This window comes from Pundamilia nyererei, unplaced genomic scaffold (assembly GCF_000239375.1).
Source record: "Pundamilia nyererei isolate P.nyererei 1_Seehausen unplaced genomic scaffold, PunNye1.0 scaffold00103, whole genome shotgun sequence".
In the NCBI taxonomy this organism is placed as follows: Eukaryota; Metazoa; Chordata; class Actinopteri; order Cichliformes; family Cichlidae; genus Pundamilia; species Pundamilia nyererei.
Genome location: NW_005187504.1, coordinates 1,710,995 through 1,738,709, shown reverse-complemented (window position 1 = coordinate 1,738,709; position 27,715 = coordinate 1,710,995). Strand labels below are relative to the sequence as shown.

Sequence of the window (27,715 nt, the reverse complement as noted above, 5' to 3'; positions counted from 1 at the left end):
CACACACACACACACACACACACACACACACACACACACACACACACACACACACACACACAACTGGGGTTTACCACTTCGGAGGACATTATATTGACTTACATTGATTTCCAGGACCTCACCTTGGCTCAGTCTTAAAGGGGATCTGTTATGCTTTTCCATATTCTGTTCCAATGGTGTATTCTCATAATTACACATTATGAAAATTGATTATGTGCCCTGTTACTAAACCTTCACTTGTTCAGGACGGTTTCATGTCACACTATCAGTGTACTTTCTCTGATGCGAGGGTCGGGAATAAACTTCCTCCGAGGGGGGCTGGGTTCTCTCTTAGAGACAGGGTGAGGAGTTTGGTCATTTGGGAAGCACTTGGAGTACAGCTGATTCTCCTCAGCATTTAAAAGAGCCAGTTGAGGTGGTTCAGGTATCTGTCTCAGGATGCCTCCTAGGTGAGATAGTTTCAGGCATGTCTTAGAGAACAAGGCCCTGGAGCAGACCCAGGACACAATGAAGAGGTTATAGCTCTTGGCTGGTTGGGAATAATTCTGTGACTTCCCAGATGAGTTGAGGAGGTGGCTAGGGAGAGGGAGGTCATGGATTGTCTGACTGCTGTGCCTGCAATGGATGGATGGCAATGAACCTATACCTGGACCTATAACACTCATTTCCAGTTCAGTTTTTTTTTACTGGATTCTACTGGAGTAGCTGTGCATGATTCATAGTTCAGAATGATCTCTATTCATATTATTCTGGGCCTTGGTGCAGCCCACAGTTCATCCTGTGTGAAGCAAAGCATTTTAGCTCTCTTTCTTCTCCCTTAAGCCAACTTTCTGGACTGGCTATGTAATAAGCACATAGGTGGGGCTACCTATCAGCTCAAGCGCCTGCGTGACCTCCTCTTCTCCTTGACCTTATACAGAGCTGTAGGTAGAGAAAAATGTTTTGAAATGGAGCATTTTGAGCAGTTTAACCTCTAAGCTTTTGGCTCATATGGACTGTTAGATTTACTGACCTCATTATTGGAAATTTAAATATGAACATTCACCACTGCAACAGGATATCTTTGCAGAATGAACTCCATTTAATCAAATAAGGAATATATTAAATTTAATAGGATGAAGTGATCAGGTTTAGTGTCGCTGTCTTAAGCAGATCTTTTACGGATCTACAGTTTACACACAGACATTATCTGGAGATGGTTTTTTCATTGCTTTGAAATATTTAATGCTTTTAACGTAGGGTCTTTACCTTGAGGCAAGCCCCTTGAGGCAACTGTTGTTGTGTTTGGCACTATATAAATAAAATTGAATTGAATTGAAGTCTGCATCTTTTAATCTTACATGTGACCTATAAATATGCTTCTGTTCCAAAAGAGAGTTCTTAAAGTACGATTTATATTTGAGTATAGCTTCTGAATGGTTCTAATGATGCATACTGTGGTTCAATCAATTTTCATTATTCGGGTTTCATAACTGAAAAGTGGGATTTTTGGCTCACAATGAAAGGTCAAGCAATGCAATTCATTCTTTTCTCCTCACCAGAACTTATTTCATCTCATCCAATCTACATGGACATCTAATACATCACTTATCTATAAATGGTGTCTTTTTTTATATTCACATCTGTCTGCAGGAGCTGGAGGCTGGTCTCCTCTCATCTCAGACAAGTATCAGTGGTTGGAGGTCGACTTAGGCGAGCGCACCAAGATCACAGCTGTTGCCACACAAGGCCGTTATGGCAGCTCGGATTGGCTGACGTCCTACCTGCTGATGTTCAGTGACACGGGACACAACTGGAAGCAGTACAGACAGGAGGACAGCATAGGGGTGAGTAGGGTTTGGCGATCTTCTCCATAGTTCTATTGTCCCCCTGTGATATAAGTGTCCCCCCCGCCCCCTTCCATCCACGAGCAGGGAAGGTAGCTGAACAGGTAGTTGTTAAGGCAGCTGTCCAGCTTCCATAAAACATACAGTGCTGTGTGGGAAATAGAAAAACGCCACCGGCGCTACTGCTATGAGACAGATGGAGAGAAAGACCGAGGATTGTTTTTACACTTCCAGCATGATAAGAAACACGTTGGCTACACCAGCAGGAGAACATCATTTAGATATAATTGTGAATCGTTTAGTCTGACATAATTAGTGCCTGTAAGTGGGCTTTTTCAGTCTGTTTTTGTATATGTGGAACATAGCTCATCTGTCTCTATTCTTCACCATGACCTCACCACACACAGCAGTCTTTTACCAACAAACACACAAAATAAAGGAGTTTCATAGACCAGAGTGACAACAGACTAAAATACCCTCTTCCTATTTTTGTGATGCTGACTGGTGAATGTAGCTGCTCTCCTGCCAACAATCCTTTTCCCCAGGTTTCTCCTGTTTCCAGGAAAAATTCACAATGACTGTTGACTCTCTGAGCCTGGTTCTGCCAGAGGTTTCTTCCTGTCAAAAGGGAGTTTTTCCTTCCCACTGTTGCCAAAGTGATTGCTCACAGGGGTCCTGATTTTTGGGGTTTTCTCTGTTTTTTCTGTATTGATGTAAGGTCTCTACCTTACAACATAAAGGACATTGCGGCGCTATTGAAAATCAAATTGAATTCAATGCTGTAATCCATAATCCATGCATCCATAAATTTTGTTAGTTTGTCTTTTACCCCAGTGCCAAATTGACAAAGAAGCACAGTCTACATACACAGTCCACACACTACACAATTTCAACTCACATTTCACTGCAACCTGGAAACAACAATCCTATTTCAGGACTTTGCATCCGCATTAAAGTCAGATGCTGAATAAATGAGCTTGCTGTCTTTGCTGATTCTGTTGCCTCACTACCTACAGTACAGACACAATAAGTGTTACACAATAAAATAAGTTAACCAAAAGAGAACTTTTTGGATGTGTGTGGCATTGAGTTGTTCAGTTTCCCCAACAATCACTCTTTCCAGCCACATTAAATGAGTCAAAAGCTCCTACCCTGTATTGCACTGTGGTGTTTCCCCCCAGGGATCATTAAACATTATGCATTTATTGTAAGTCATGTGAAGTGATGTGCTGTCTTGTTGTGGCTTGATCTGTCCTGTACAGATAAACTCAGCCATAATGCGTTTATCCTTTCATTTCTGATGTATGAGCCCAGGTCGGAATCTGCTGAGTCTGCAGACCTTCTGACACCACAGTTAGCTGCAGATCATGAGGAGAGAGGCAGTCAAATGGGGCAGTCAAAAATAGATAGATAGATGATAGATGGATGGATTTAAATAACAGCTCTACTTGCTCTTGCTGTTCAAAGCACTTTATGTTTTGTTGCTTGTTGAAGCGCTTTGAAAAGTCAGAAAGACTAAAATAAATTATATATAAATACCACTCACATTTTACCCTTTAATATGATTCAAACTAAATGCAAATAAGATCCGACATTTAAGACTTATAGACATACCCCTTCTATCAGAAAATACAGATTTGTCTTATAAAGGCTAACCCCAGCTGTACACGATGAACCTTTGATTTTTAATCTCAAATCAAACATGTGATTATTGCATTTTAAGTGCAAGAAGGTTAAGGCCATTGTTTGTTTTTAAAGACAAAAAGCAGTGATTAAACACATTATTCTGCTCTTATCTGTCCAAAACAGCTTCACCTACAGCTAGTCATCTAAGAGAACAGAAAAGGGCATGTGTCACTCACAAACTCCGATGAACCCTTGGCCATTCGATCTTAAAAAAAGATGTAATGATCTAACAAATTAAGTCCATCCACAATGTCTGCTGATGTTGCATCATACACTTGATCGCTTGACACTTTTTGTTGTTGATTAGTGGAAGATGTGTGTGACCCAGGAGTATAGATGAGACTGAATGGAAAGAGCGTGTGTTTTAAAAAACAAAAACATTCTGTGCTCCTCATTAATTCATTTTTATATACATTTCATTTTTAGGCCACGTGATAAAAAAGCCCTCACTCTTACACACTCAGTTAGGTGTTTCACTAAAGTACCTCCTAAAGACAGAACCAGAGTAAACAGACAGATAACAAATGTAAAGGAAAACCAGAACCACTTAAGTCCAGTAAGTCTTTCTACCATAGGAGGATTTTGCTCACAGGGCTTATTTCCACTTGTCTCCGTAAGGATCAGTGCAAATTAACCAAAAATGATCACGTTTGTGCTGCGATGAATGACTGTGTACTCATCACAGTACTGTTTGCACTGGGTGAAATAGACATGAAAGGATCAGTGAAGCTGTTCTGGAAATCCTGTGTAGGCCCAAAGCCTTAATCAGACACCTTCTGTAGAATTCTTCTGTAATTTGTTACCTTCCTGTGGATCATTTTATTACTTTCCCCCCACTGATCACAACTAACAACATGGCAGAAACATGGCAAAACATAGGCATGAAGTGATAAAGCCTCAGCTGGTCTCTGTAGGGCTGATTAATGAAAAAAATCAACAAGATGGGTCACAGACGCAGCGAGGCATCGCCTCCCGCCTCTTCGTAGACACAGCACTTCCCTTTGGCGTTTTCTCATTGCACAAGTGTCATGTTGGACTCTGTTGTATTTGTCCCACTGCAGTGGCGATACATGGTTTAGTATAATGGCACTAGAATACTAAGTAGTTTTGGTGTTGAAAGCAAACACAGTGATGAATCCTGTCAGCTCAGTGAGCCACTTCAAAATATGTACCTGCATGCTCCCTGTGACTTGGACACTAGATCAAGCAACAAACCTGCAAAGTTTTCCACTGTGTACATGGACACTGATCCAGGAAGAAAGCGCATTTGTTACAGAGCTGCAGAGAGGAGCTTTGATTAGAAGTCGAGCTGAGTTTTAATCCAACTAATCTCAGAACTGTGGATCTTTTCTGAGAAAGCAGAGGAAACTGCTCCTAACAGTTTAAAAACATCTTGATCTGAGGTGCTACACAAGTTCTCTACAAACCCAGTCACATCTCAAAGGATTTCGGAAACTTTGTGAATTTGTCAGCCAGGCATAAAGACTCTTCCAGAGGAGAAAGTTAATGGCAGGGTTCCTGGATCATTTGCGACTTTTGCTTTAGTGGGCAGAAGACCAGGGAAGGGAATTTGTTGTTTTCCTCTTCCTCTCTGAGGATGACGTCTTTTTTTTCTCTCTCTCTCTCTTTCTTTTTCCTCAGAAGCCCGTGGGTGCTTGGAAACACTGCAATCCATCTTTTCTTTATTGTCTCGTTCCTCTTTATCTGTTTGCTTTCTCTTGCCTGGAGGGCTGAAGATGAGGAAACAAGTCCTGCTCTTTTCACTTTTCCCTGTTTCTCAAATTCCCTTTATTACTTTATTTTGTTTTCTTATTTGCTGTCTTTACTGCTTATTGCCCTCCTTCTTCTCACCAGGTGATTCTCTTCCCCCTCTGTCATTTTCCACTGATACTCATCACTCTGGTGCATCCTTCCTGCTGTTTGCCTCAATGCTCTGAGCAGATGAAACACTCAGCCTCTCACTTTTTTGGACTGCAGCTTTCACTCAACTCCATACGAACAGAAACATTACTCTTACACTCCTAAACAATTCTGTATCGGATTTTTCTCAGCAGAACAGCATTGGCCCTGAATTCCAGCACTTTAAAGTAATGTAGTAATGCCTTCTCCTCCTCTCTGATGAGGTCTCTGTCTTGAGTCAAGGTTGCAGGTCTGGTTCACAAAATTTTCGTCTTTGAGTCAGAAGATTGATGCTCACATCCTGTCTGCAAACAACATGCTGTTATTTTAACAATCCTCTATTGTTCTTTTAGTCTCTTCAAAGGAACATTTAGTATCAAAAACCTAACATTAATGGAACATTCCTGTTAAGAAAAACCTGGTGCAATTGGATCACATGATACAAATAATACAATTTATTCCAAACTTCGCTGATGTTGCAGATTAATTAACTGCTTTAGTCTTTTCTTTTCTTTTTTACCTTATAATAACTTTCCACTTAAAATTTCAGCTGTTTTCAGCTTCTTAAACATAAGAATGCTTTAAGAGCTGAGTATATGTTTTCTTTTAAGAAAGCATCAGTATCATGTTATATGTGAGGATTTTCAGATGTTTCAAAAGACCAAGAGTTTAAAGTTTTCATCCTCTAAAGAACAAAGTGAACTAAATCATACATAAGAGTCTCAAAAATGAATTCTCAGATTTCACATTGAATGTTTTTTTTTTCCTTTCAGTCAAACATAGAGTCTCTTTTCATCATATGATGTGATCCAATTCACTTTCTTTTGATTACAGAGGAATTAATAAGTTAATTAAGTGTCTAAGTTTTATTCAGTATTGGGAGAGCGAGTTAACCTGCGTGTCAACTTCAAGGGAGGCATGTAATTAGGGTAGATAGCCAGATGGAGGAGATGGAAAGAAATCCATCAGGCATTATGCCCAGAGTCTGAGAGAGACCGACAAACCAATTCGCTGCTAACACTCCACATTTTATGGAAGGATTTTAGCATAAAGTAGATTAATGAATATAATTTCCTCAAAGGAAAAGTTTCCAAATCTGAAAAGATACAAACTGCTGTTAAACTTCCCCCTCACCTCTGCTTCCTGCCTCATCTGCCCATCAGAAACAGCTTTTTCTATGCAGCATGGTGTGTCTCCAATTCCTAATGGAAATGTGCTGTGTCCTTAACATGGTCATCATATAAGCTGCCAGTGTGATCAGCTTTATTTTATACATTTAAGTACAACACAGATGGCATATCTCTGCCTTTCATTTTACCCAATTAAAAGCGCTGTGTGTCTACATAGTTGGTAAGCCAAGTGAGAACTAGATAAAACAGCCTAGACTGGATGACCTTGAGATTAAATCAAATAAAAAAGCTACAAATAATCATAAATTTGTGTTTTTAGAAATACAGAAAAAGCGCTGACCCTCCATCTCAGAAGCTGAATCACTACTATTGATCGTCCTGCTTTTACAGCCCATTGATTAAAGAGTGAAATAGTCCACAGTCAGACACAAAACTCTTATTTGTTTCAACAAAAAGGTGGAATAGCGTTGTGATTAAAGGAGTATCAGAGCGAGGAAAGAATATTGTGAATATTGCATCAGTAATTGCACTACATGTGGATGTATTTGACCCTGTACAGGGTAAATGTCCCCTTTTAATGATGCTAATGGGACGGTTGATCTTGTTGAGTGGACAGCTGCTAAATGATTTTCAGTTATTTCGGTGCTTCCTTAACACTTACCGATTTATCATCAATTAAAAATTTTACTTTACTGCTTTTATATTTTTGCTTTCGATGCTTTGGTGAATGTGGGAAAATTTTGACATGATAAACATTACAGCTTGCTACATATATCATATCATATCTTACTCTTTAATATCAAGATGATTGCAGTCATAGGCTACTCTTGTGGCTTAGTCCCTGGGGGAGATTTTCCAATATGTCAGGACTTTAGGTGGAGCCACAAGACACCCAATCAAAGACCTCCTCTTCCCCCAGCCATTCATTCTTCAACAATGCAAAAAAAAATTAACAGAAAGCAAACAACAAAAAGATACGCCGACAGTAGTCTTGGTTGATATATTATTATATTATTGGGAATGTGGATTATACAGTGTGAATTATATGCCCTCAAAGCTTCCTCAAACACGATTGGTCAAGAAAGCTCGGACTGCAAGCACATTACAATCCATTTTCTTCCGCTTATCCGGGGCAGCAGCCCAAGCAGAGAAGCCCAGACCTCCCTCTCCCCAGCCACCTCCTCCAGCTTGTCTGGGGAGACACCAAGGTGTTCCCAGGCCAGCCAAGAGATATAATATCTCCAGCATGTCCTGGGTCTGCCCCGGGGCCTCCTCCCGGTGGTACATGCCCGGAAAACGTCACCCAGGGGGCACCCAGGAGGCATCCTTGTCAAATGCCCGAACCACCTCAACTGGCTCCTTTCGATGTGGAGGAGCAGCGGCTCTACTCTGAGCCCCTCCCGAATCGCCGAACTTCTCACCCTATCTCTAAGGGAGAGGCCAGCCACCCTTCGGAAGAAGCCCATTTCCGCCGCTTGTATTCAGGATCTCGTTCTTTCAGTCACTACCCACAGCTTGTGATCTTAGGTGAGGGTAGGGGCGTAGATCGACTGGTAAATTGAGAGCTTCGCTTTTACACTCAGCTCTCTCTTCACCACAACAGATCGGTACAGCGTCGGGCAGCCTTGGCGGAGCCCATCACCCACCAGGAACGAGTCCGACTTATTGCCGGCTATGCGGGCCAAGCTCTTGCAACTTCTGTATAAGGACAGAATGGCCCATAGCAATGGGCCAGACACCCCATACTCCAGGAGCACCCCCTACAGGACCCCCCGAGGGACACGGTCGAATACCTTCTCAAAGTCCACAAAACACATGTAGACTGGTTGGGCAACCTACAAACAGGAAACCAAAAAACTTGAATTTCCAGTGCAAATATTTATATATGTAAATATTTACATGTCATTTTTTTTCTCTGCTTGTATGTTTTTAGTCATTTCCAGGTAACAGCAATGCAGACAATGTGGTTCAATACAAGCTGCAGCAACCAGCGATTGCACGTTTTCTCCGCCTCATTCCTCTGGACTGGAATCCCAGCGGACGGATCGGACTGCGACTGGAAACCTACGGATGTCCTTACAGTAAGTTCTGTCTTCTTTATCCCGACTGGATCACCTGAATTTTATTCAGTCTTTTCTTGAGAAACGTATACATTTCATGATTTTGTTATTGGGCTGCTTTTCTTTCACTGAAAGCCTTTTGTTAAGAGTTAAGAGCTGCTTTTATACATGCTGGCCCCAGCAGCCGTAGCATCAGTACAATGAACTAAACAAATACGACATTGCTTTTGCACATAAGCATTGCTGTCAGATTTATTCACATTCAGTTACATAACATATGTGAGTTGTTGTTTTTTTTCCATATAAAATATGAATCCTCTTGACTCAGCATGACTTTAAACACATTAGACTATATTTTCAATGAATGGAACTCCTCTTCATCCTGGTCTTTATTCCCTTTACAGCTAAGGTGTACAGTCAGACGTACAGGCTTTGCTCATTTTCTTAAACGAGCAGGTGTTTGTAGTCTTTTGTCTTCTCAGCGTTCATTTGCTGCTCTGCCCTGATTTCTGTGCTCTAATCAAAACACGACATACTCATGAATATCAAAAGCAACTCCATATATTTACATATACATGCTAGAATATACTTAGCAAACAATAACTATTCATGTGCAAACACGGTTTCCTGGGATTTCCTCCACAGCCGTCTCTGTGTATTATTTCAAGTTTCCGCCTATATTTCGCCGGCTGTACTCTGAGTGGAATTTTAAAATAGAAGTATAAAAATAAAAGGACATCAGCTCATTTGCTTTGATTATATACTAAAAAGGAAAAAGCAATTTCACAAATACGACTTGGTTTCAAAAGATGTCTTTTGAAAGTGTTCTACTTTTTCCATTTATTTCTAATTCATACTGAATGTCACTCTTAGAAGAAGACACATAGTCTTCTTTTCTTATAAGACTCTTTGTTCTTCTAATAAAAACAACCCGGCAGTGTGAAACTGTACCAACAGTGTCCTCAGGTTTTCTTTAGTTTGTTCTTGGTGATCGCCACTTTTATGTGACATCTGTATCGTCTTTATAGTCTTACATCTTGTACTTGCATCTTCATCACATGTAATCTGCCAAGTATAAAGATGATTTATGCTAAAACCATTGTATATATCCTTATTTAACTCTATTTACTGTTGTCTGCGTGAGAAGAAGATGGATTTGGAGAAACATTAAAACATGGATTTTGATGAATAGCCTATAGTCGTTTGGAAATATTCAAAAGTTACTTACGGATATATTTGTGTGCTATATTTATCAGCTGGTGTCACAGTTGTCAGAGAAGATTCCTGGTGTTCCTGCAGAAAACTAATGCAGCATTCACGGCAGAATCCTCCCCGGAAAAACAAATGTAATACATCGCAGGGAGCTGCGATATAGCTGCTGGTGACAAACGGTTTGCCACAGTGTGAGAAATGCACTGAATGTAAATGCTCGGTGGATATTAGTCTTTTTTAAGGAAACACAAAATAATGTGTTTTGTAGTTAACATTATAAGAATGGATGGAGAACATTTTCCCTGGCCTACATGAGAGTTTAAACTTCTTAAAATCCATGCAAACCTGAACAAAAAAAAACCTATTCATGATTAAAAAGTTAATTAGTGGAATTAGCCACACACCAGAGCTTTTTGGTTTCTGGAAGTGCTGGAAGTGTGATGATCTGTATTATTTGCTAATAGTGTAAAACACTGTAAGAAGGCACAATAATGGAGTATAAATGAGGAGTATTTTCACTACATCTTCAGCAAAAGAGCATTTTTCTGTGAAAGGAAGATTTCTTTTTGCACTAGCGTCAAAAGTCTGTAAATGACAGTAGGTGGTTAAGCTGGTCCTGAAAGATACCAGCATCTGCTGGATGGATTTAAAGTTTATACAGTGAGTCATGGAGTAAAGATTATTTTCCTGGCACCACGAGGATGACTTTTGGAGTTAAATTATTACCACCCATGGGATAGTTTGTCTTAAATGTAGACACAGACAATTGTGCTGTCTGCAGCTTGCAACACAGAGGTGTCAAATGTTTAAGTTATTAAAGCGCAAGTTAATCTTAAGTGTGCAGGAGCACTATAAAAATACCTCCAGATCTATAGAACAACAAGTCCAGTTTGATTTTAGGAAGGCTAAACATCGATTATGATTCAGATCTCTGACTCAAATGACATTAAGAATTGGACAACCGGTCCCTTGACATCCTCTATTCTTAACAACCTGTAACCCAATGCTTCCTACAGAAGCAAACAGTGGGAAATACAAAAATTCTTCCCCATCTTCTCTGCAGTATTCCTGAAACCATCCCATGGGCCAGACTAGTCCATTTTGTAGGCCTTCTTGCTGATAACCACATGTCTTTGAAGTATGATATTCATACCAGTCTAAATTGCTCTCTGCTAATTAACTGATGCTAGAAAGCAACAGCATAGCTACAGGGACTTGTCTCCTCTATTTATGTATTTTTTATTAATTTCTTCCCATTGTCATATGTGTGTGTTTCTATGATTATATTTACTGCAATCAATCAAATATATGTGTGTAAAACTATGTCCAGCTAATTACTGCACTCACTATGTCCAGTGCTATTTCAGTACGCAGGTAGTGAGTCAAAAATAATCAACAATATGTTCTGGGGATAATTACAGGGATATGGCTGATTGTAATTACATAATACGTAATATTGTAGAACAAAATGTAATCTGGGACTTAATTAGAATGGCTTGATAGTCCACAGAGTCGACTTCAAGTAATGTTTTTTAGCTTTCAGTCGCAGAGGATGACTCAGTGCTTCCGAGCCCAAGCCTACTGCTCTGCAATCAGCAGGAAATACACTGTACAATGCAATAAGAGCATTACTGCAAGCAAAGTGGTTGGCTGATTGTAAGCCTTAGGAAGCCAAAGAGTTGCCAAGTCCATTAAGAAACATTCAGTCGGAGAAATTAGTTGTACAACTGAAAAGGCTTTTGATGCTGAACTCAGCCGCAGCTCTCTTTAAACAGTTCAGTATTTGCAGTTCATTCTTTACCACCTACACCGTTTTCCTCACATGACCTCAGCCCAAATCCCCAGCGAGCAGCACGCAGTAACTGTGAGACTTCTTGATGAAAAGTGTTAAGCAGAATACAGATTCAGTCCTTGCTGCAAGGTTTTCCCTCGCTGTTTAACAAATTGTCTGCTACAACCACAGAATTACAGGTACAAGTAGATGAGTAACAAGTGTGAGTAACTGTGAGTTTATGCAGGGTAGCATAAGCATTATTTAAGAACCTTGAATTAGAATATTACATGGTATTAATAGCAATTCTGACACCCAGTTATTAGTCGGAGCTTTGCACAATCTGATGCTGTAGGAAAATTGCACAAACACAAGGACTGTTGTCTGTTTCAGGGTTATATGATATGAACTGTTAAGCTTTTGCTTAAGATTCTGGTTTCAATGTTTTGCTCTCGTTTCTTTTATCATGAAATCTATTTTGTTTTTGATTTTTAGCCTCTGATGTGGTGAGCCTAAACGGTGGCAGCAGCAGCCTGGTGTACAGGCTGAGTCCCGGGCCGTGGCAGACATCCAAAGAGGTTGTCTCTCTGAAGTTTAAAACCCTGAGGAATTCTGGGATACTGCTGCATGCAGAGGGGCAGCAAGGCGTCAGCCTCAGCCTGGAGTTAGAGAGAGGAAAGCTACAGCTGCTGCTCAGACAAGGTACAACACAACACAAACATAATGGTAGCCATTTATGGAAGCAGACTTTTCCTCATACATACTGGAGTAGAAGTAATGGTATTTAAGAGAAAAACGTGGGACAGATTTATTAAAAACCTCTTTTAAAAAAATGTATTTAAAGAAATAGACACAAAAAAGATACGTTATTGGCCAAAACTATAACCTGACATAAATTTGTCTGATCTCCTAGTCGGGGTCATAATCTGGTACATGTCCAGTGCTACTGCCTTTTTTAGATCACACAGTGGAACTTCCCCTGCACACGTGCCCCTTCACTGCATGCTTTTTTCCTCGTTGTGTGAAAACAGTGACTCTTCAGCTTGATTTTGGTAAGGAGGACACCATCACAGGGAGGATATACTGGAAGGTCGCGAGTCAAGACTGTGTCAGTTTCACCAAACGACTCCTGTATTTTTAGACACCCCAGGACACTACAGTAAACTGTGTTGACTGTCTAATGCTGTGGGTTAATTTGCGATGTGACTGTCCCATTCCTGTCCTTCTGTGCCTCCTTTGGGCTTCAATGCTTTGCATTCTCCTGAAAAAAGTTGTACTATTGCCAGTCTGTCTGGTCAGATTGAAAGTTGATGTTTTTCTGTGTGGTGAAATCAAAGCACACACATAATACATGTAATGGCACTGTCACAGAGTGCTGGCAATCTGGTGATTGCACTGAATTTCTGTTACATTAAGCGACCCATTGCAAATAGTTGCAGTGACCAACTGGTGTCCCGGTGGTTGAGCATGCAACATCCTCAGCTTTTGGACAACCACTTTTAATCTAAGGTGCTTGCAGAGGTCAGCTGGTTGGAGGGAACCTATATGTTTGGTATTTTTTTAATGGTAGATTGCCAGATTTTTTTTAACTGCACCCTATGCACAAAAAAGCAGCATAGCATTAGCTCTGGCTCTTAACTCAAATTTCCCTGCAGTCCCCGAAGATCAGCTGGTCTCAATGGAAGCTAAAATCATCTGATGGCTCATCATTCTTTGCATCATATTGTCAAGCTATTTGTGGAGCTCCCAGCTGCTACATAACCACTGATCTTATTTTCTTTCTGTGTGATACCTTTAAAGGTTATCTGTTATCAGTAATGCTTGTTGTTGCTCTGACTTTCCATTTATGAACAAATATTTGAAGTATAAAGAATGGCAACATGTAAAAATGCAATGTGGTTCTTGATATTTGACATAAGTATACATTTTAGTCTAAGAGGCTTTTTGAGTGTCCATATGTAAGATTTTTTTAATCAAACTGATAATCAAACAGTAACTACGTCAGGTTTTTTTTTATCCTTTCAGCGGTTTGTACACAAATAGACAAAAGAAAGGCATCTTAGCACTCAGACATGCTACTGCAGTTGGTAAGAGCATTTTTAGCACACCGATTTTGCAGTTAAGCACATTTCCTCTGAGAAGAAACATGCTATTTCTGTTTTTATTTTCTGGTTCTGGTATTCTATGTTATTTTAGCACACAGAGGTTTTTTGTCACTTCAGGGTTGTATTGGTAAAAAACATCTGTATAAGTTTGAGGACAGCTCAAACTCTAAAATAACTTTAGATTGTTTTTGGTTTGAGATGGTCGTTACACACACTGCCATCTGATTGGTTTAGTCTTGGCTGCTGCTGCATCTCTGTCTAGTTACAGCCGTGATGGATGGTACCCATTCACTGTAGCATGTGTTGGGGCTGGACTCTGTAAGCCTTGATGCATGGCTTACAGTCTGTATAGATTGTGTGTGTGTGTGTGTGTGTGTGTGTGTGTGTGTGTGTGTGTGTGTGTGTGTGTGTGTGTGTGTGTGTGTGTGAATAGGGTTAAACCAGAGGCTGTCAGACTGCCATCGTTAACATATGGCTTACCAGTCATCAGGATTCCCATCAGGTCTTTTCATCCATCTATCTTTCCATCTTTTTGCCCTCTCACCATTTCATGTCTACTAAAAATGATTCCTCCATCGCCTCCTATTTGCTTTCATCTTCCCTTTTATCCACCCCCTGACTTCTATTTCTCACAAATGCTCTTCATCTCTGCATCTTTATCTCCCATCCCTCCCTCATGTATCCGTCATCTGTTCTACCTTTCATCCATCTGTCAGAGACATCGCTGTGTCTCTTCTCTGAGACTGTAAACTTGTTTTGCACATCCTTAAAGAAAGTAACATCTTAAAGAAAGGTTACGACTTCTTAAACAACATTCGCTATGTCCCCTCCAGCACTCAACGCAGGCAGCAAAGAAACCCTACCGCCTCAAAAAATGACCTAGACTTTTTCAAAATGTCATTGTAGGAAGTTGATCACCTTGAAGAGCTTTCTGAAGGTGGGCTGTCACCTTCAAGAAACTTAAATCAATTATAACGAGAGCGCTCTAACTTAATCAGATTAGGCATCATTTTACATAAAGGCAGGTCAAAGTGTACTTTCTCTATGCTTCCATATGGGATATACACTGTGTAAAGGGGTCCCTCGCTATAAAGCGGTTCACCTTTCGCGGTCTCGCTGTTTCGCTGATTTTTTTTGGTGCAATTTTGCATGCTTTTTTTTTAAACGGCGCATTGTGTTCGGTGTCCTGATTGGCTGTAGACCATTGTCAATCAATCTTGTGTCATGTCTCCTGTGCAGTACAGAATGCATTCAGCTTGTCAAATTTATCTTAATCTTCGATCGCCAGCAGTGTGACTCTGAAGTGCTGTACTGTATGTTTGTAAGATTTCTCCCATAAACACAAAAATGTCGATGAAACGTTTTGCACTATTGGTCCCTTTGGTTTTATTTTATAATAATGGACTTATTTTTCTACGAAGGTTTGAACTTTTACAGTGTTTAAACAATAGAGAAAAGTGTGAACATGTTCAAGCCTGTCGGAGAAAAGTGTATAAAGGGTGTAGTGATGGGTTTTGCAGCCATAAAACATCCATAATAATTGTAAACAATAAAGTTGGCTACTTCGCGGATTTTTAGAACGTAACTCCCGCGATAAATGAGGATAAACAAGGGACCCCTGTACTTGTTCAGTAAGCCATCAGGGTGGTTTGATCTCAATTATAGACTTAAAAGAAATGACATTAAAAGAAATGACTGCAGTTAATTATACATTTTGTTAAAGTTTTGCTGTTATGTTGGCTCTGACTTCACTATATAGCATGTAATAGAAAACATACAAAAATGTATGGTAAGTGTACTGCTGTTAGCCAGGTATCATTGGCATTGCCATCGATGCTGAGGACATATCATCCTCCTATTGGCTGAAAATGTAATGTTTGCCCCCCCCCCCTTTCATTCTGCTATTTAGCCAAGCTGGCCATTCACCTTCCAGTTTTTGCCTCCCCTTTTTGAACCAGGGGTGTGAGCGACTAGTTGACTAGGTTTTTAAATACTGCCACCCTTGCTATACATACTTGGTGGAGCAATTATTCTAATTGTATTATTTTACACTGCCAGTTAACTGTCACTTCTGAGATGTTATGCAGATGTTACACAGACTTTTAGCCCGAGCAGATGACACCAGCCCTCTCTGCCTTGTTGCCTCAGAATAAGCTGGCGGATTACCGCTCGCCCAGAGCAATGCAGAACTACATCTAGCACAGCGGGTGGATGTTAATTTTCAAGGAAAGAAGGCAGCTGGGACAACCACTGCTAATGTTAGCAACACTCAGCATCTGACACTGAGCGTGTACAGTGTTATGCATGGCGTCACACTTTTCAGCTGCATTTTGATTATTGCCCATGTTTAACCTCATCCATTAGATTGACTTGGATTTAAATGCCTTCTTATTGTTTTCATATTTGCAGACTGGTTGATTAGTTAGAATTTTTCTTCCCATCTAATCAACTAGTAAATTAGTCATAAGAAACATCCCTAGTGTGAACAAACACATGTACTCAACATAGCAACATCCCAAGTCCTTTGAAATAATAGCAACAGAGCTTTCATTGTGGTTTCTCTTTCTGTTCCTCTCCACCCTGTTTCTCAGCAAGACTTTTTCTGATTTAATTAGTGTTGTTTTTCTGAGTTTCTCTGCCCACATCTCAGTGTTTTATTTTATTATTATTATTTTTAATCAGAAGAGACACTTTGGCTGTTTTTAGTTGTACTTTAATTTTCATTCTCCTGTCTTGCCTTCTTGACACACACAAAGACCTTTTTGATATTCTCTCCAACCATCTTTTCTGTTTTCCTTTATTGTTATGTATCTCTGTCTTTTGGATATGCCAGAGCAATTCTTTTCCTCTTATGTTATTTCAAAAGCTTCCGTAAACCATTTTTCAGTCCTTCATCTTTCTGCCTCATATTTTCTACATTTTTCTCCCTCTCTCTCTTTTTCACTTTTCTGCACAACGTTTTTAGGTTACGAATTGTGCAATTCGGGTCATCTGCTTTGTGCACTTTTGTACTAACACTAACACATCCAGGTCTGACCCTCCTGGAGCAGATGCTGCCCACATTATGAGGCAACACTGAGTAACAACCCTGCACAAACAGCAGCTCTGTCCTGATGACAGAGGAACCAAAATACAAATTAAAAACTAGGTGGTAGATGAATTACTTTTTAGCAGATGCTAGTACCTTCAGCAGTTCAGTACTTTAAATAATGTGATTAATTCCTTCCCCTGTCACTCTCCTTTTACTTATTAACCAATTATAATTTTCTGCATGAGAGAAATTAAAAAAATCACCTCTCCTGTCACTCGTTGCCAATTTGTCGACCATCTCTTTTTAGATAATTGCATTCTTGATGGAATCTGTGTGATTGCAGCAGGTATATGTAGTGAATATATAAGGACTAGAAGTTTAAATACATAGCGGACTGTATGGAAAGCCCCAGCACATAAAGAAGCCTTGTTACTTGCTTCCTAGATATGAAAGTAGTAACCAGGTCATTAGTCACAGTCACCTACTTGGCTGCACTGCAGGGTGTAATTACTGGCCAATCTTATTTTGTGACACTGCGTTGGCAGCTAAACATGTTATGAAATCTCACAGCAAATATCACACTACCCCACAAAAGAAATTCCAATAAAAGTTTACTTTACAGCAGGTCGTTTTAAGTTCATTCAACTTATAAACCCAAGGGCCTTTATAAATTTGGGTTAACTGAATGTACATTTGAAGAGAATTAATTTTGAAGTTAGCTTTTAAGAGGACCTTTTATGCTCATTTCCATCTCCTTTTTTAAAATTATTGGACTAGTTTTCATTATTTCATTTATCATTTCATTTCAAAACATATTTGAAATGTTTATGTTATGCTGGGCTTTGGTTCAACCTCTCAGTTCATTTACTCTCTGAAACAAGCTGTTCTAGCTCCCTTCTCGATGCCTTTAAGACAGCTTCCTTGAAATTTCCTGCACCTTGCAATAGAGACTGTTTTAGTCGTTTTGAATATCAGGTGGATGGGGCCTGTGTGGTCACAGTCACAGCAACGTGCCACCATATTACAGATATCAGCACCATTTGCATCATAGAGAGCCAAGAGTAGAAAAACTGTCTGAAAGCAAGAACTGAGAGCAGCGTGAAGCCTATATTTGTGATTGCTGCACATATTTCGCCTTTATTATTTTGAATCTTTGGCCTTCTTTGGTCTTGTTGATTTGTCCAGGGTATAACCTGCCTCTCACCCTATGGTAGTGAGAATAGGCTCCAATGCTCCTGCAACCCCGATAAGTGGAAGAGAATGGATGGATGGATGACCTTGTTTGATGTGACTATCAATGATTGTAACAGTATAACAGAAAATATTGTAGAGGTTGAAAGGTCCACTTTAAGATACTAAGATTAATCAACAGTCACAGACTTATTACAGCCAGATTTGTTTTTCTTTCAATTTTCCTCAATTTTATGCATATTTAATATGCAAAACCTACAGCTGCAGCTATCAAAGCGATTTTGTACCAAAGTCAGTGCAAAGACAACAATCTGAGGCTTCACTGGTGAGTTTTTTGAATTATAAGTACTGAGGTAATGCAGTGAGGTAGAGACTGAAAACATAGAGCAATGAATCTCCTCTTCACAGTAAAAAAAGAGAAAAAAGAAAGTTTTAATTCTCAAGCAGTCTGGGCTGGGAAGTCAGACATGTTTGTGTCTTTAAGTGCTTGTTTTTAATGACTAGAATGAAATCTCAAAATTTACATTTAAACATCCTGTAATTGTCTGATTTTTCCCAGCTGTCGGCCAGATGGCCTTTCTAAATGTCGAGTAGAAAAGCTTTCTGGACCTTGTTGCAAGGTCGCAAGGTTTCTATAACTTAATTGTTGTTCAGCAAATATAACAATGCTAACAGCTAAGGAGCTTGGAAAGAAAAGCGACTAGACTTCGTTGAGTTTCTTGAAGATGTTTCACCTCTCATCCAAGAAGCTTCTTCATTCCTAAGACCAAATGATGGAGATTCCCTAGTGGGAGTTGTATATTAAAGGATTCATTGGCCCACTATTGATCATCACCTGAGCCAAGGTGTGTACCAGGAGTGGGGTTTGAACCCACGAGAGCATGTGCTCATTGGAACTTAAGTCCAACGCCTTAACCACTCGGCCATCCTGGTACTTGTGCAAAAGGAAAAAAAAGGGATTTAAACTGCAGTTTGGTGAAATTAATACAAACTTTCAATGAGCTGTCTTGACTAAAACTCATCTTCACTGATTTGATGAAAGCCCAACTAAGATAACTTGTTTTAAAAGCTTTCTTTACATGTATGTGTACCTTTTCTTTCCCTTCTACCTCTGAGGAAATGTTTTCTGCCCAGCGTTGCAGGGTCCTGATTACTCCAAGTTTGTGTTCCAAGTCCAAGAGTAGGTACTGGTCTGTGTGTGTGTGCTTCCAGTAAACTTCAGTGTTGAGGTTTCCATTCTCCTCAATGTGCACAGCACAGTACAGAAGTGGCAAACTGTTGTCCTTTGTGTCTTCCCTGTTGAACTTCATGTTTCTGTCCACTGAGTTGATGTGAAGGCTTAAACCTCTTGGCTTTTGATTTTGACCCTGTTGTCATCCACGTATCTGTACCAGTGGCTACGTGCTGCCAAGGGCTTTACTGTCCATTTCCTCCATGTAAATGTTGGCCACAGTGGGTGACACCGGAGAGCCCATGGCACATCCATGTTTTTGTCTGTAGACACCCTTGTTGTATTTAAAATATGTGGTGGTAATGCAGAGGTCTAACAGTGTGCAGATCTGATCGGGGGTAAAGCTGGTTCTCTTTTCTAAGGAACTGTCTTGCTGTAGTCATTTTCTGACAGTCTCCACTGCCTCAGGTATGCAAGTGAAGAGTGAAACCACATCAAAGAACATTTTGGTTTAATCTGGATCCAGAGGAAGTTTCTGGAACTTGTTGGTAAAGTCAGTGGAGTTTTTGATGTGATGGGGTGTGTTCCCCACAAGGGGAGCTAGGATGGATTGTTGTTTTCGTGGCTGTGATTAGATCCACTGTGGGCAGCTGTTGTGGAGAAATGGCAAAATGGAGTCCTTTGGCTAGTGCCTTCTTTTCAGGTTCAATGAGGTTCCTGTCTGATAAGTTCTTCACTCACTTTTCATGACTGTCTTCAGTTCACTTCAAACAAATATGTATAATTTTGAGTCGATGCCTAGACCAGACAGACAAGAAGAGGAAAACACCAGAACCAAAGACTGCTGAAAGACCTTTAGAAATCCTGGAGGAGATCACTTGAAGATCAAGTGTCAAGACCACTTTAAAAAAATGACAGAAAGCCTGGTTCCTAAGAAGGAAAATGTAAAGAAATGAAGGGTGGCTCTTTCCACAGTACTGTATGATTGTTTTTCCCTGGTTTGTATGAGAGGGTATGACTGGACTATTATTTGATGTGTCTCCTCTGGCTGTCTGCCTCATAATCACACTTTTGGCTTCAGCCTTTGACCATTTTTGTCCAGAGACACAAAACTTCTGTCTCAGCGATGTTTGCTGGGATCACTGAACTCTCTAAACCCAAAACAGAACTATTCACAAAGTACTCACAGGCTCTCCCATTGCCTGTAAATAAAAATGATAAATGAGATCAGATAGTCCACTATATGCTTGAATTTGTTGGCAGCTACTTCAGCACATACATATAATACAAGTTTGAACCTTTGCACCTTTGCTAGCTTTGGAAAGAAGACATTAAGCTCTTAGCCCCTACAGCAGAATTCAATAAATCCCACAGTATTTCGCAATATCCAAATGATAGCAACACTCAAATGCTCAATATATATTAAATGACTCTTTTAAGATGAGAAATGATCCTATATCTGTTGGTTTTTGTTTGATCAGCTTCTCTTAATGTGACCAAATGTGATTTTTGCACGTGTCGTTTTTGTTAGTTTAGATTATTGTGCAAATTAAGTCTACAATAAAAAGTGAAAAGAAATAAAAGATAAAAAGATGATTAACCTCACTTCACATGATGCAGGAGGGAAAAAGCACTAGAAATACTTTCTGAGGAAGCAAAAATCTTCCTGCAAACTTCTCACTTGGTGACCTGAGCTGTGAATCATTAGCGAGTTTCTGTGACAGACATGGTGTTTTATGGCAGTCAGTTGCTGAAATAATTATACCAGCCAGTTTTCTGATAAGAGCAATCAGATTTTGAGGAGCTGTAATAGAATAGGAGACAAGATACAGTGACGCGATAGTGTCTTGCGGGCATGAGTAGAATGACAAAATGATTTAAACTTGTGTTCAGTACAGACTTATAATGATGAGACAGCAGACTCGGTCTGAGGAAGAACTGCTGCAGTCATTCACAGTTTAAACTAGGTTTCAAACTTTTTTCCCACTCTATTTCTCAACAACGTCTTGCTCGTGGGCACACACATTTCCATTTAAGTCAGATTTCAGTCATTAAAAAATGGATCTGATCTGCATCTTCTCTCAGTTTTGTCTAGTAAGGCCTTTGGGTGAATACGCTGAAGACAATTACTCAGGATATTCTGTCTTTTTCTCTGATGTTCATAAATAAAATCTTGCACAATTTATCAAATGACACATATTTTAAAAGTTTAAAATAGATTTCTGACTGATTCTGGGATAAGATGTCGTTCAGCTACAGAACATCATCTGTGTTTATGTGTGTTACACGGAGTCTAATCGGATATACTTACCTTATGGTATATTATTGATTATTCCAGCACGTAGGAGTAAGTGTTTCTTGTAAGGTGCCTGGCTTTGTGTGTGCAAGGTTAAGTGATCTGTTACATTAATTGGTTCTATTTAAACAACCTGGTAAGTTCTGATCCACAGAGTTTTAATGCAGAGATATAACAGTGAGCAGACAAAAGAGTTTTGGAAGGTGGAAATATCAGAACTGAGCCAAGTAATTGTTACTATGTACTCCTTTGGTAAACACTTGACCTTCACATTTAGTGTGAAGGTCATAAATCTACAGTGCATAATACAGTGTTTCCCAACCACTGAGGTGTGATCCGGTGTGCCGTGATCTGGTTCCATCTGATCAGTACTCTAAGCAATCGGCATGAGTAACCGGCAGAACAATTACATTCTCTTCCACTAGAGGGCAGTGCAACTACCTTGCTCTAATTAAATGGTTGCCACCTACCAGTAAAACATAAGAAGGTGAAGAAGAAATTACATAATAGTCATGCTGTGAGATGACACAGTACATAATAGCAATAGATAAATATTTGTAAAGAAAAAGTAGTCAATCTGACCTGGGTCCTGGAGAAACCTCCAACCCAGATGAAGGCCCTAACATGATGCTGTGTGATTTTTCTAATGTGAAATATGTGGCGTGGCTCCCAAAGGTTGGGAAACACTGGCATAATGAATAATGAATGGTATTAAATACAATTCAAATACTCATGTTTTCCATTAACCTGAAGAATGGCAAAATAAACTATAAATAATAATAAACATACAATCATTACGTTTGGTATCAGGTTTCAATCAATAGGATCAAAGACTTGTATGACTGGGTACTTAATAATTTAAAAAATAAAAACATACTGACTGGTAGTTGGCCAAGCTCTACATGTTCATCTTTGGACTGCTGTTTTTTGGCCTAGTCCCATTTTGACTACTTGTATCTGTGTATCTGAACTGTTTATCTATCCCAAGGTTGCAAGGAGGCTGAGTAACATTTAGTGAAAGGCAGGTTACACCATGGAAAGCCTGGACAAGATTCTAATTCAGCCCCAACCGATCAGGACTTTTGAATATGAATATGTGAGGCAGCAGTCCACTGCACCACTGTGCTACAATATGAATGCAGAATTCAAACCTGTTGAGAGCAAATATCAGCTTATATGTCAAACTGACTCAGAAGTCACCTTAATAAGTATCATCACTGGTAATGAGAGCCGGGGCTTTGGCTACAACCCTGTCAGCAACCAGAAATTGTCAGAGGAAAAGTGCACAGTGTCCAAGCCCAAAGCCACACATCAGTTGGGGGAGATAACCTGGAGCATGTTTGTCATTTTTTGTGACATTCACAAGATTGTACACATTGAAATTGTCCCCCAGTGTCATGCTGTCAACATAAGGTTCTACAGTAAGGCATTTGACAACATTCAGCACAACTGACCTCCATGATAGCACATGCCATCGTGGCTCTGACTTCATCTTTTTACCTAACTAAATGAGTAGGCTGGAGTTTTCATCCACTGCATCCACTTCATCCAAAGATGCACAAGTTCAAGTAGTCAAGGTTCAGCTGTGTGGTAGGCAGGGAGTGGACCCAAATGCAGCTTATTGCTCGACTTTTTACAGAAATGCAAAGAAACACATTTCTGGGATAAATAATCCCAAAGGTTGGGAAGATATGAGACAGGACAAAGGGACAAATGATAATGAGGCTAAGGAAAAAAACAGGTGGGAAATATGGCAGGTGTAACTCAGGGATAATGAGACAAGCGAAGTAAAGCTGAACATAGAACACACAAGACAAATGTTACCCAAATAAAACAAGAAATAACTTAACAGGGAAACATAACAGACAGAGACTTGACAAAACGTGGGGAGGCACTTACAAAAATGCCTGTAACGGAGGATAAATTAAAAAAAAATACACAAAAGCGACAACTGAACAGTAAGCAGCTACAAGCTTAAACAACGACAAACGCAACTCAAAAACATAAAATGCTGAGTCAAAGACTCAGGACCACAACACAACTGGTTATAGTGGGACTTCCAGAGTGACCTAAAAGATATCAGGCACAGTGACAGTAGTGAAGAGGTGCACATGAAGATGACCTTGAAGGGAAGGTTGTAAATATTTGCAAGTTTTCCTTTTCATTGTCATGTTTGTTGGAACCTTTTGATTGCAGCTCTTCTACGGCTCAGCATAATTATATCATTTATATCTAACATACTGAGTTAAACTGACTGCATTGCTGATTAAATAACACAAACTACTCTTTTAATTAACAGCTATGTCTAACAGAGGACTGTGATGACAAAAAAGCTGAGACAGTCTCAAATTTTGTAACACTAGGTCCTCAAAACTGGAAAAGTTTCCTCCCTCAGAGGCGATGATTTCACAGCCAAAAACGATTGGAGAATACGAAAGACAGAAAACACACGAGGAAAGATTGATGAAGAGATGGAAAGAGATGGCTCTATTTATTAATATTAGTAAAGCAATTTTCTGTTTTGGCCTCTGATCTCTGATATTGATTCCTGCTTTCTCTTTCCCATCATTCATGCAGTAATCAAATCATCCATCTAATGAAACATCCATCCAGTAAGGCCCTCTTCTCTACCTCCTACAACACAGTAATTTTTCCATTAATCAAAGCCCATAAAGAGATTCTCATCTTTCCTCTCGTATTGATTGCAGTGTCTCTTTCTGTTCATCCAGACTCTAATCAAATAAGTCATCACAATAACTGTGTTGACAGGAGAGACTTCCTCTGTATCATTAGTTTAATTTTCTCTGATAAAATAATAAAATTGTTTTTCTTCACTCCACCTGATGTAAGAATATGAAAACGTGACAAACTCAAGTTAAAAAACAAAAGAAAGCTCAAAGCTCAGTAAGGTGTTAACATCAGAAGAGTTTTAATGTTTCTTCCTTCCAAGCACGAGCTATCCAAGAACATTGTTTTTCTGGTCACTCAAATTTGTGCTATTACTATTCTTGAATTGTACCAAACTGCAACAATTCGTGTTTATCCAAGTAAAGAATTTTCTGTTAATTAGAGCTTAAGGGTTTAAGGCCTTTCGAGGTTAAAATTAGTTCTAATCTGGTCCAAGATTTGGTGAAAGGTGAAAGTTATAGAATATTTGATTGGCATTTCATTTAGTTATATCAGATTGAAGTTTTGGAAAAAAGAAAAGCGTGTTGCATGTATTTGTAGCAACCTCTGGAACTTATTGTTCCCACATGCTAGAGTGGAAAGGTGGTGCAGTAGTACGCGAAGTTCCCTCGAAGCACAAAGGGTCTGGGTTTGAATCAACTAGCTGTCTGAGTTTGAAAAGACACTGAGGAGGAGGACTTGTCATCTTTTGCTAAATGTATTTTAAATAACCTGAAAAGCTGGCCTTCCAGCTTTCGGTATTTAACCAGAGCTGCAATATATGCATGTGGCAGAGTCATTCTTTAACATCGTCTGAGTTGACATTGATTCTTTGATAACTTTGCTGAAGGATAGAAATGTAATTCTTTGAAAAGATATTCATTTTTCCTTCATTTGGTTTTTCAATGATGGCAAATGAGAGCATGGTCTAGCATATCATTTAATCCTCCCAATAGCTGATTACTGTGAAGGGCAGAGATATGAAACCATATTCATACTTTTTACAGTGACCTCTTGCTCCCTGTCGATTGTCATATGGGATGTTGTGCAGACCACTTATATCAAGAGCTTTGTGCTGATTTAAAGTGACTCTCTAAAGCTGGGTATACATAGACTGTCCCAGACAAGCACCATAATCATCAAATCACAGCAATATCTTTCTTTTGTAGTGGCTCCAAAATGTTGTTCCTAAGCAGAAGGCTAAAGGCTAAAGGTAGCCTAGAAAAAAATGTTCCAAATTCAGGATGACCACCTATTCAACTCTACCAACCAACAAACAGAAATGCAAGCTTGAAATAATGTAGTGGTTAGTGTAACTACAGCGCTAGTTAGAAAAAACGACAACAACAGAACAGTAACTTATCTCAAGCAGACAGCAGTCAGTAAAATGTGATGATCTAAATGTTTGGGACACCAACAAGAAGAAAATGTGGCAATAGAAGACGCGTGGCAGCAAAAGGTGGAGGAATTCCAGCTGTGCATCATAGCCCATGACTGACGTGTTAGGAGACAGTATTCATTTGTAACACCTGATGTTGTACAGTTTCATTAGACCTAAGTCAGAGAGTCTTTTAAGCCTTGTATTAATTGTGTAACAAACAGAGGAAAGGGTGTAAATCTAGGGCACCAGGAAGTAGAGTAAGTTTAGAAATCCAAATCCTTTAATCCAGGTAGGAGTTACATTTAAAAGCAGCCAGAGGAAGAAAACACTTCCAACAAGGGGTTAAACCCACACCATAAATTAGGACATTGGTAAGAACATTAGGAAAAACACAAGGAGATACTGGGAACTGCTGGAATACTTGTTTTATTACAAACTCACAAATCTGGCTAGTTGTATTTAGGCGAGACAGATTCAGCAGAGGTAAAGCTGAAGAGGACCAGACAAACAATTACAAGGACAATAAACTGACTGAAGGGAAAGGTGAGCGTAGGCACCTTAAGATGAGTTGATCCAAACAACTCGTGCATGATCTCTACCTGTAAGCATGAACAGTTCAGGGTTTTCCTTTGATTTCTCACTAGGTTGTATATATTCTCACAGACCGAAGTGAAATATCAAAGATATTTGTCCATCAGCTTCCAAGTGGTCTGTTTCTTTCTCTGAAGTTGAAATTGCTTTTCCCTTAAGAATATCTAATACATTTTTAATGACTGACAGTATTCTGCTCTCTCCAGTTCCCCCTGTAAGCAGAAACACAGTTTCTTTCACATCCCTAGGGGGGGAATAGAGATGGATCCACTTATTAGGACCGGCTGGTGCTCATCTATCTTTAATGGTGTCTTGCCATGTGTCTTCTCCAGTTTTTCCCCCCCAGATTAGGCATTAGGACATATTTGGCTTTGTTTTTCAGTGTTAGCGTGCAGTTATATCTAGTTGTTGCTAATGACCAAGGGTGACCTCTCAGTGATCCTCGCTGTGGGATTCAGAGAAAAATGAAATATTTAGATGCAGTGTAAAGTCTGATTGTTGTTGTTCCCCAGAATAGTGGGTCAGATATCGACAACCATGCAAGCTAACAGGTCATATAACAAAAGTCGCCATAAGTGAAATCATTTGATGAGCGCTTCACTTCTTTTCCATTTCATAGTGACCAATTTGATGTACAGTGTTTCTTTTTTTTCTTGTTTCTTACAAATAAAACAGTTTTGGTGTGTGGATTAAAAAACAAAGTCTGTCTTTGTAATTTCAGTTTCACTCTGAGTAGTTTTCAATAACGATCTATTTGTCTCTGCCTGCTTTATCCTCCACCACCTCTTATTCTTTCCCTGCCATCCATCAGTCTTCTTTGTTTTTCTTCCATGACCAACCCCACCTCTCTTCTACCTCTAGCTGATTTTTACCTTCTTCACCTTCTGTATCCACTTCTCCCTTTGCCCCATTCCTTCTCCTTTTTATCCTAAATGTATTTTTCCAACACTTTCTTCTTTTGTCTTTCCTTTTGCATTCTTCACCATTTCTCTTGTTATTCTTTATTCACCCATCTTTTCTTTCTCCCGCTTTCTTTTTCAGGTAAGACTTCCCCTGAACCACTGCATCTCACCTCCCTTGGCAGCCTGTTGGATGATCAGCATTGGCACCATGTAGTACTGGAGCAAAAAAGTGCTCACCTCAACCTGACTGTGGACAAAAACACGGAGAGAGTGCAGCTCCCGGCAGAGTTCAGTCGCTGGGCCATCGAACAGGTGTGCTAAAACACACTGATATAAAACTGACCAGTGGCATGTTTATATAAATGTGCACAGAAAATATACAATATTTTTTTCATTGTGATCTCTACATAGTTGAGTTTAGGAGCTGTCCATAGCCTTCGATCGCAGAAGCCAGGTGCCTCCAGTAAGGACCTTCATGGCTGCATAGAAAACCTGCTGTACAATGGCTTCAACTTGATAGAGCTGGCTAAGAATAGTGACCACCAAGTTACTGTCAGAGTAAGTACATGATACCAAGAACACCCATTTTTCTGTTTTCAAGAAAGCACTTATATGCTGTGACTCCAGGCTCTCAAACAGTTCGCCTCTTTGCATCAGTAACATAATGCCTTTACTGGCATTATCATAAATGTTTGGATTCTTTTAGTCTTTTGCATTTATTTCATTAGCTGCCTTTTTATTTATTTACATTTTGTTACCGCACCATCTATTCTTGTCTTGTTGTCCTGATTATATT

At 39.6% G+C, this 27,715-nt stretch overlaps 1 protein-coding gene and 1 non-coding gene across 2 annotated transcripts in view; one reads left to right on the top strand and one right to left on the bottom strand.

Moving 5' to 3' along the window:
- Nucleotides 1-27,715, top strand: part of LOC102215562 (contactin-associated protein-like 4) — a 134,784-nt gene that overhangs the window by 45,043 nt on the left and 62,026 nt on the right. The window contains exons 3-7 of the mRNA XM_005740771.2: nt 1,633-1,826; nt 8,475-8,622; nt 12,080-12,286; nt 27,059-27,231; nt 27,331-27,477. Of these exons, the coding sequence (XP_005740828.2) occupies nt 1,633-1,826; nt 8,475-8,622; nt 12,080-12,286; nt 27,059-27,231; nt 27,331-27,477 (869 nt within the window). The remainder of the gene's footprint in view (nt 1-1,632; nt 1,827-8,474; nt 8,623-12,079; nt 12,287-27,058; nt 27,232-27,330; nt 27,478-27,715) is intronic.
- trnal-uaa (transfer RNA leucine (anticodon UAA)) lies at nt 18,762-18,844 on the bottom strand. The gene has a single exon. It is a non-coding gene; the product is annotated as a tRNA-Leu (tRNA).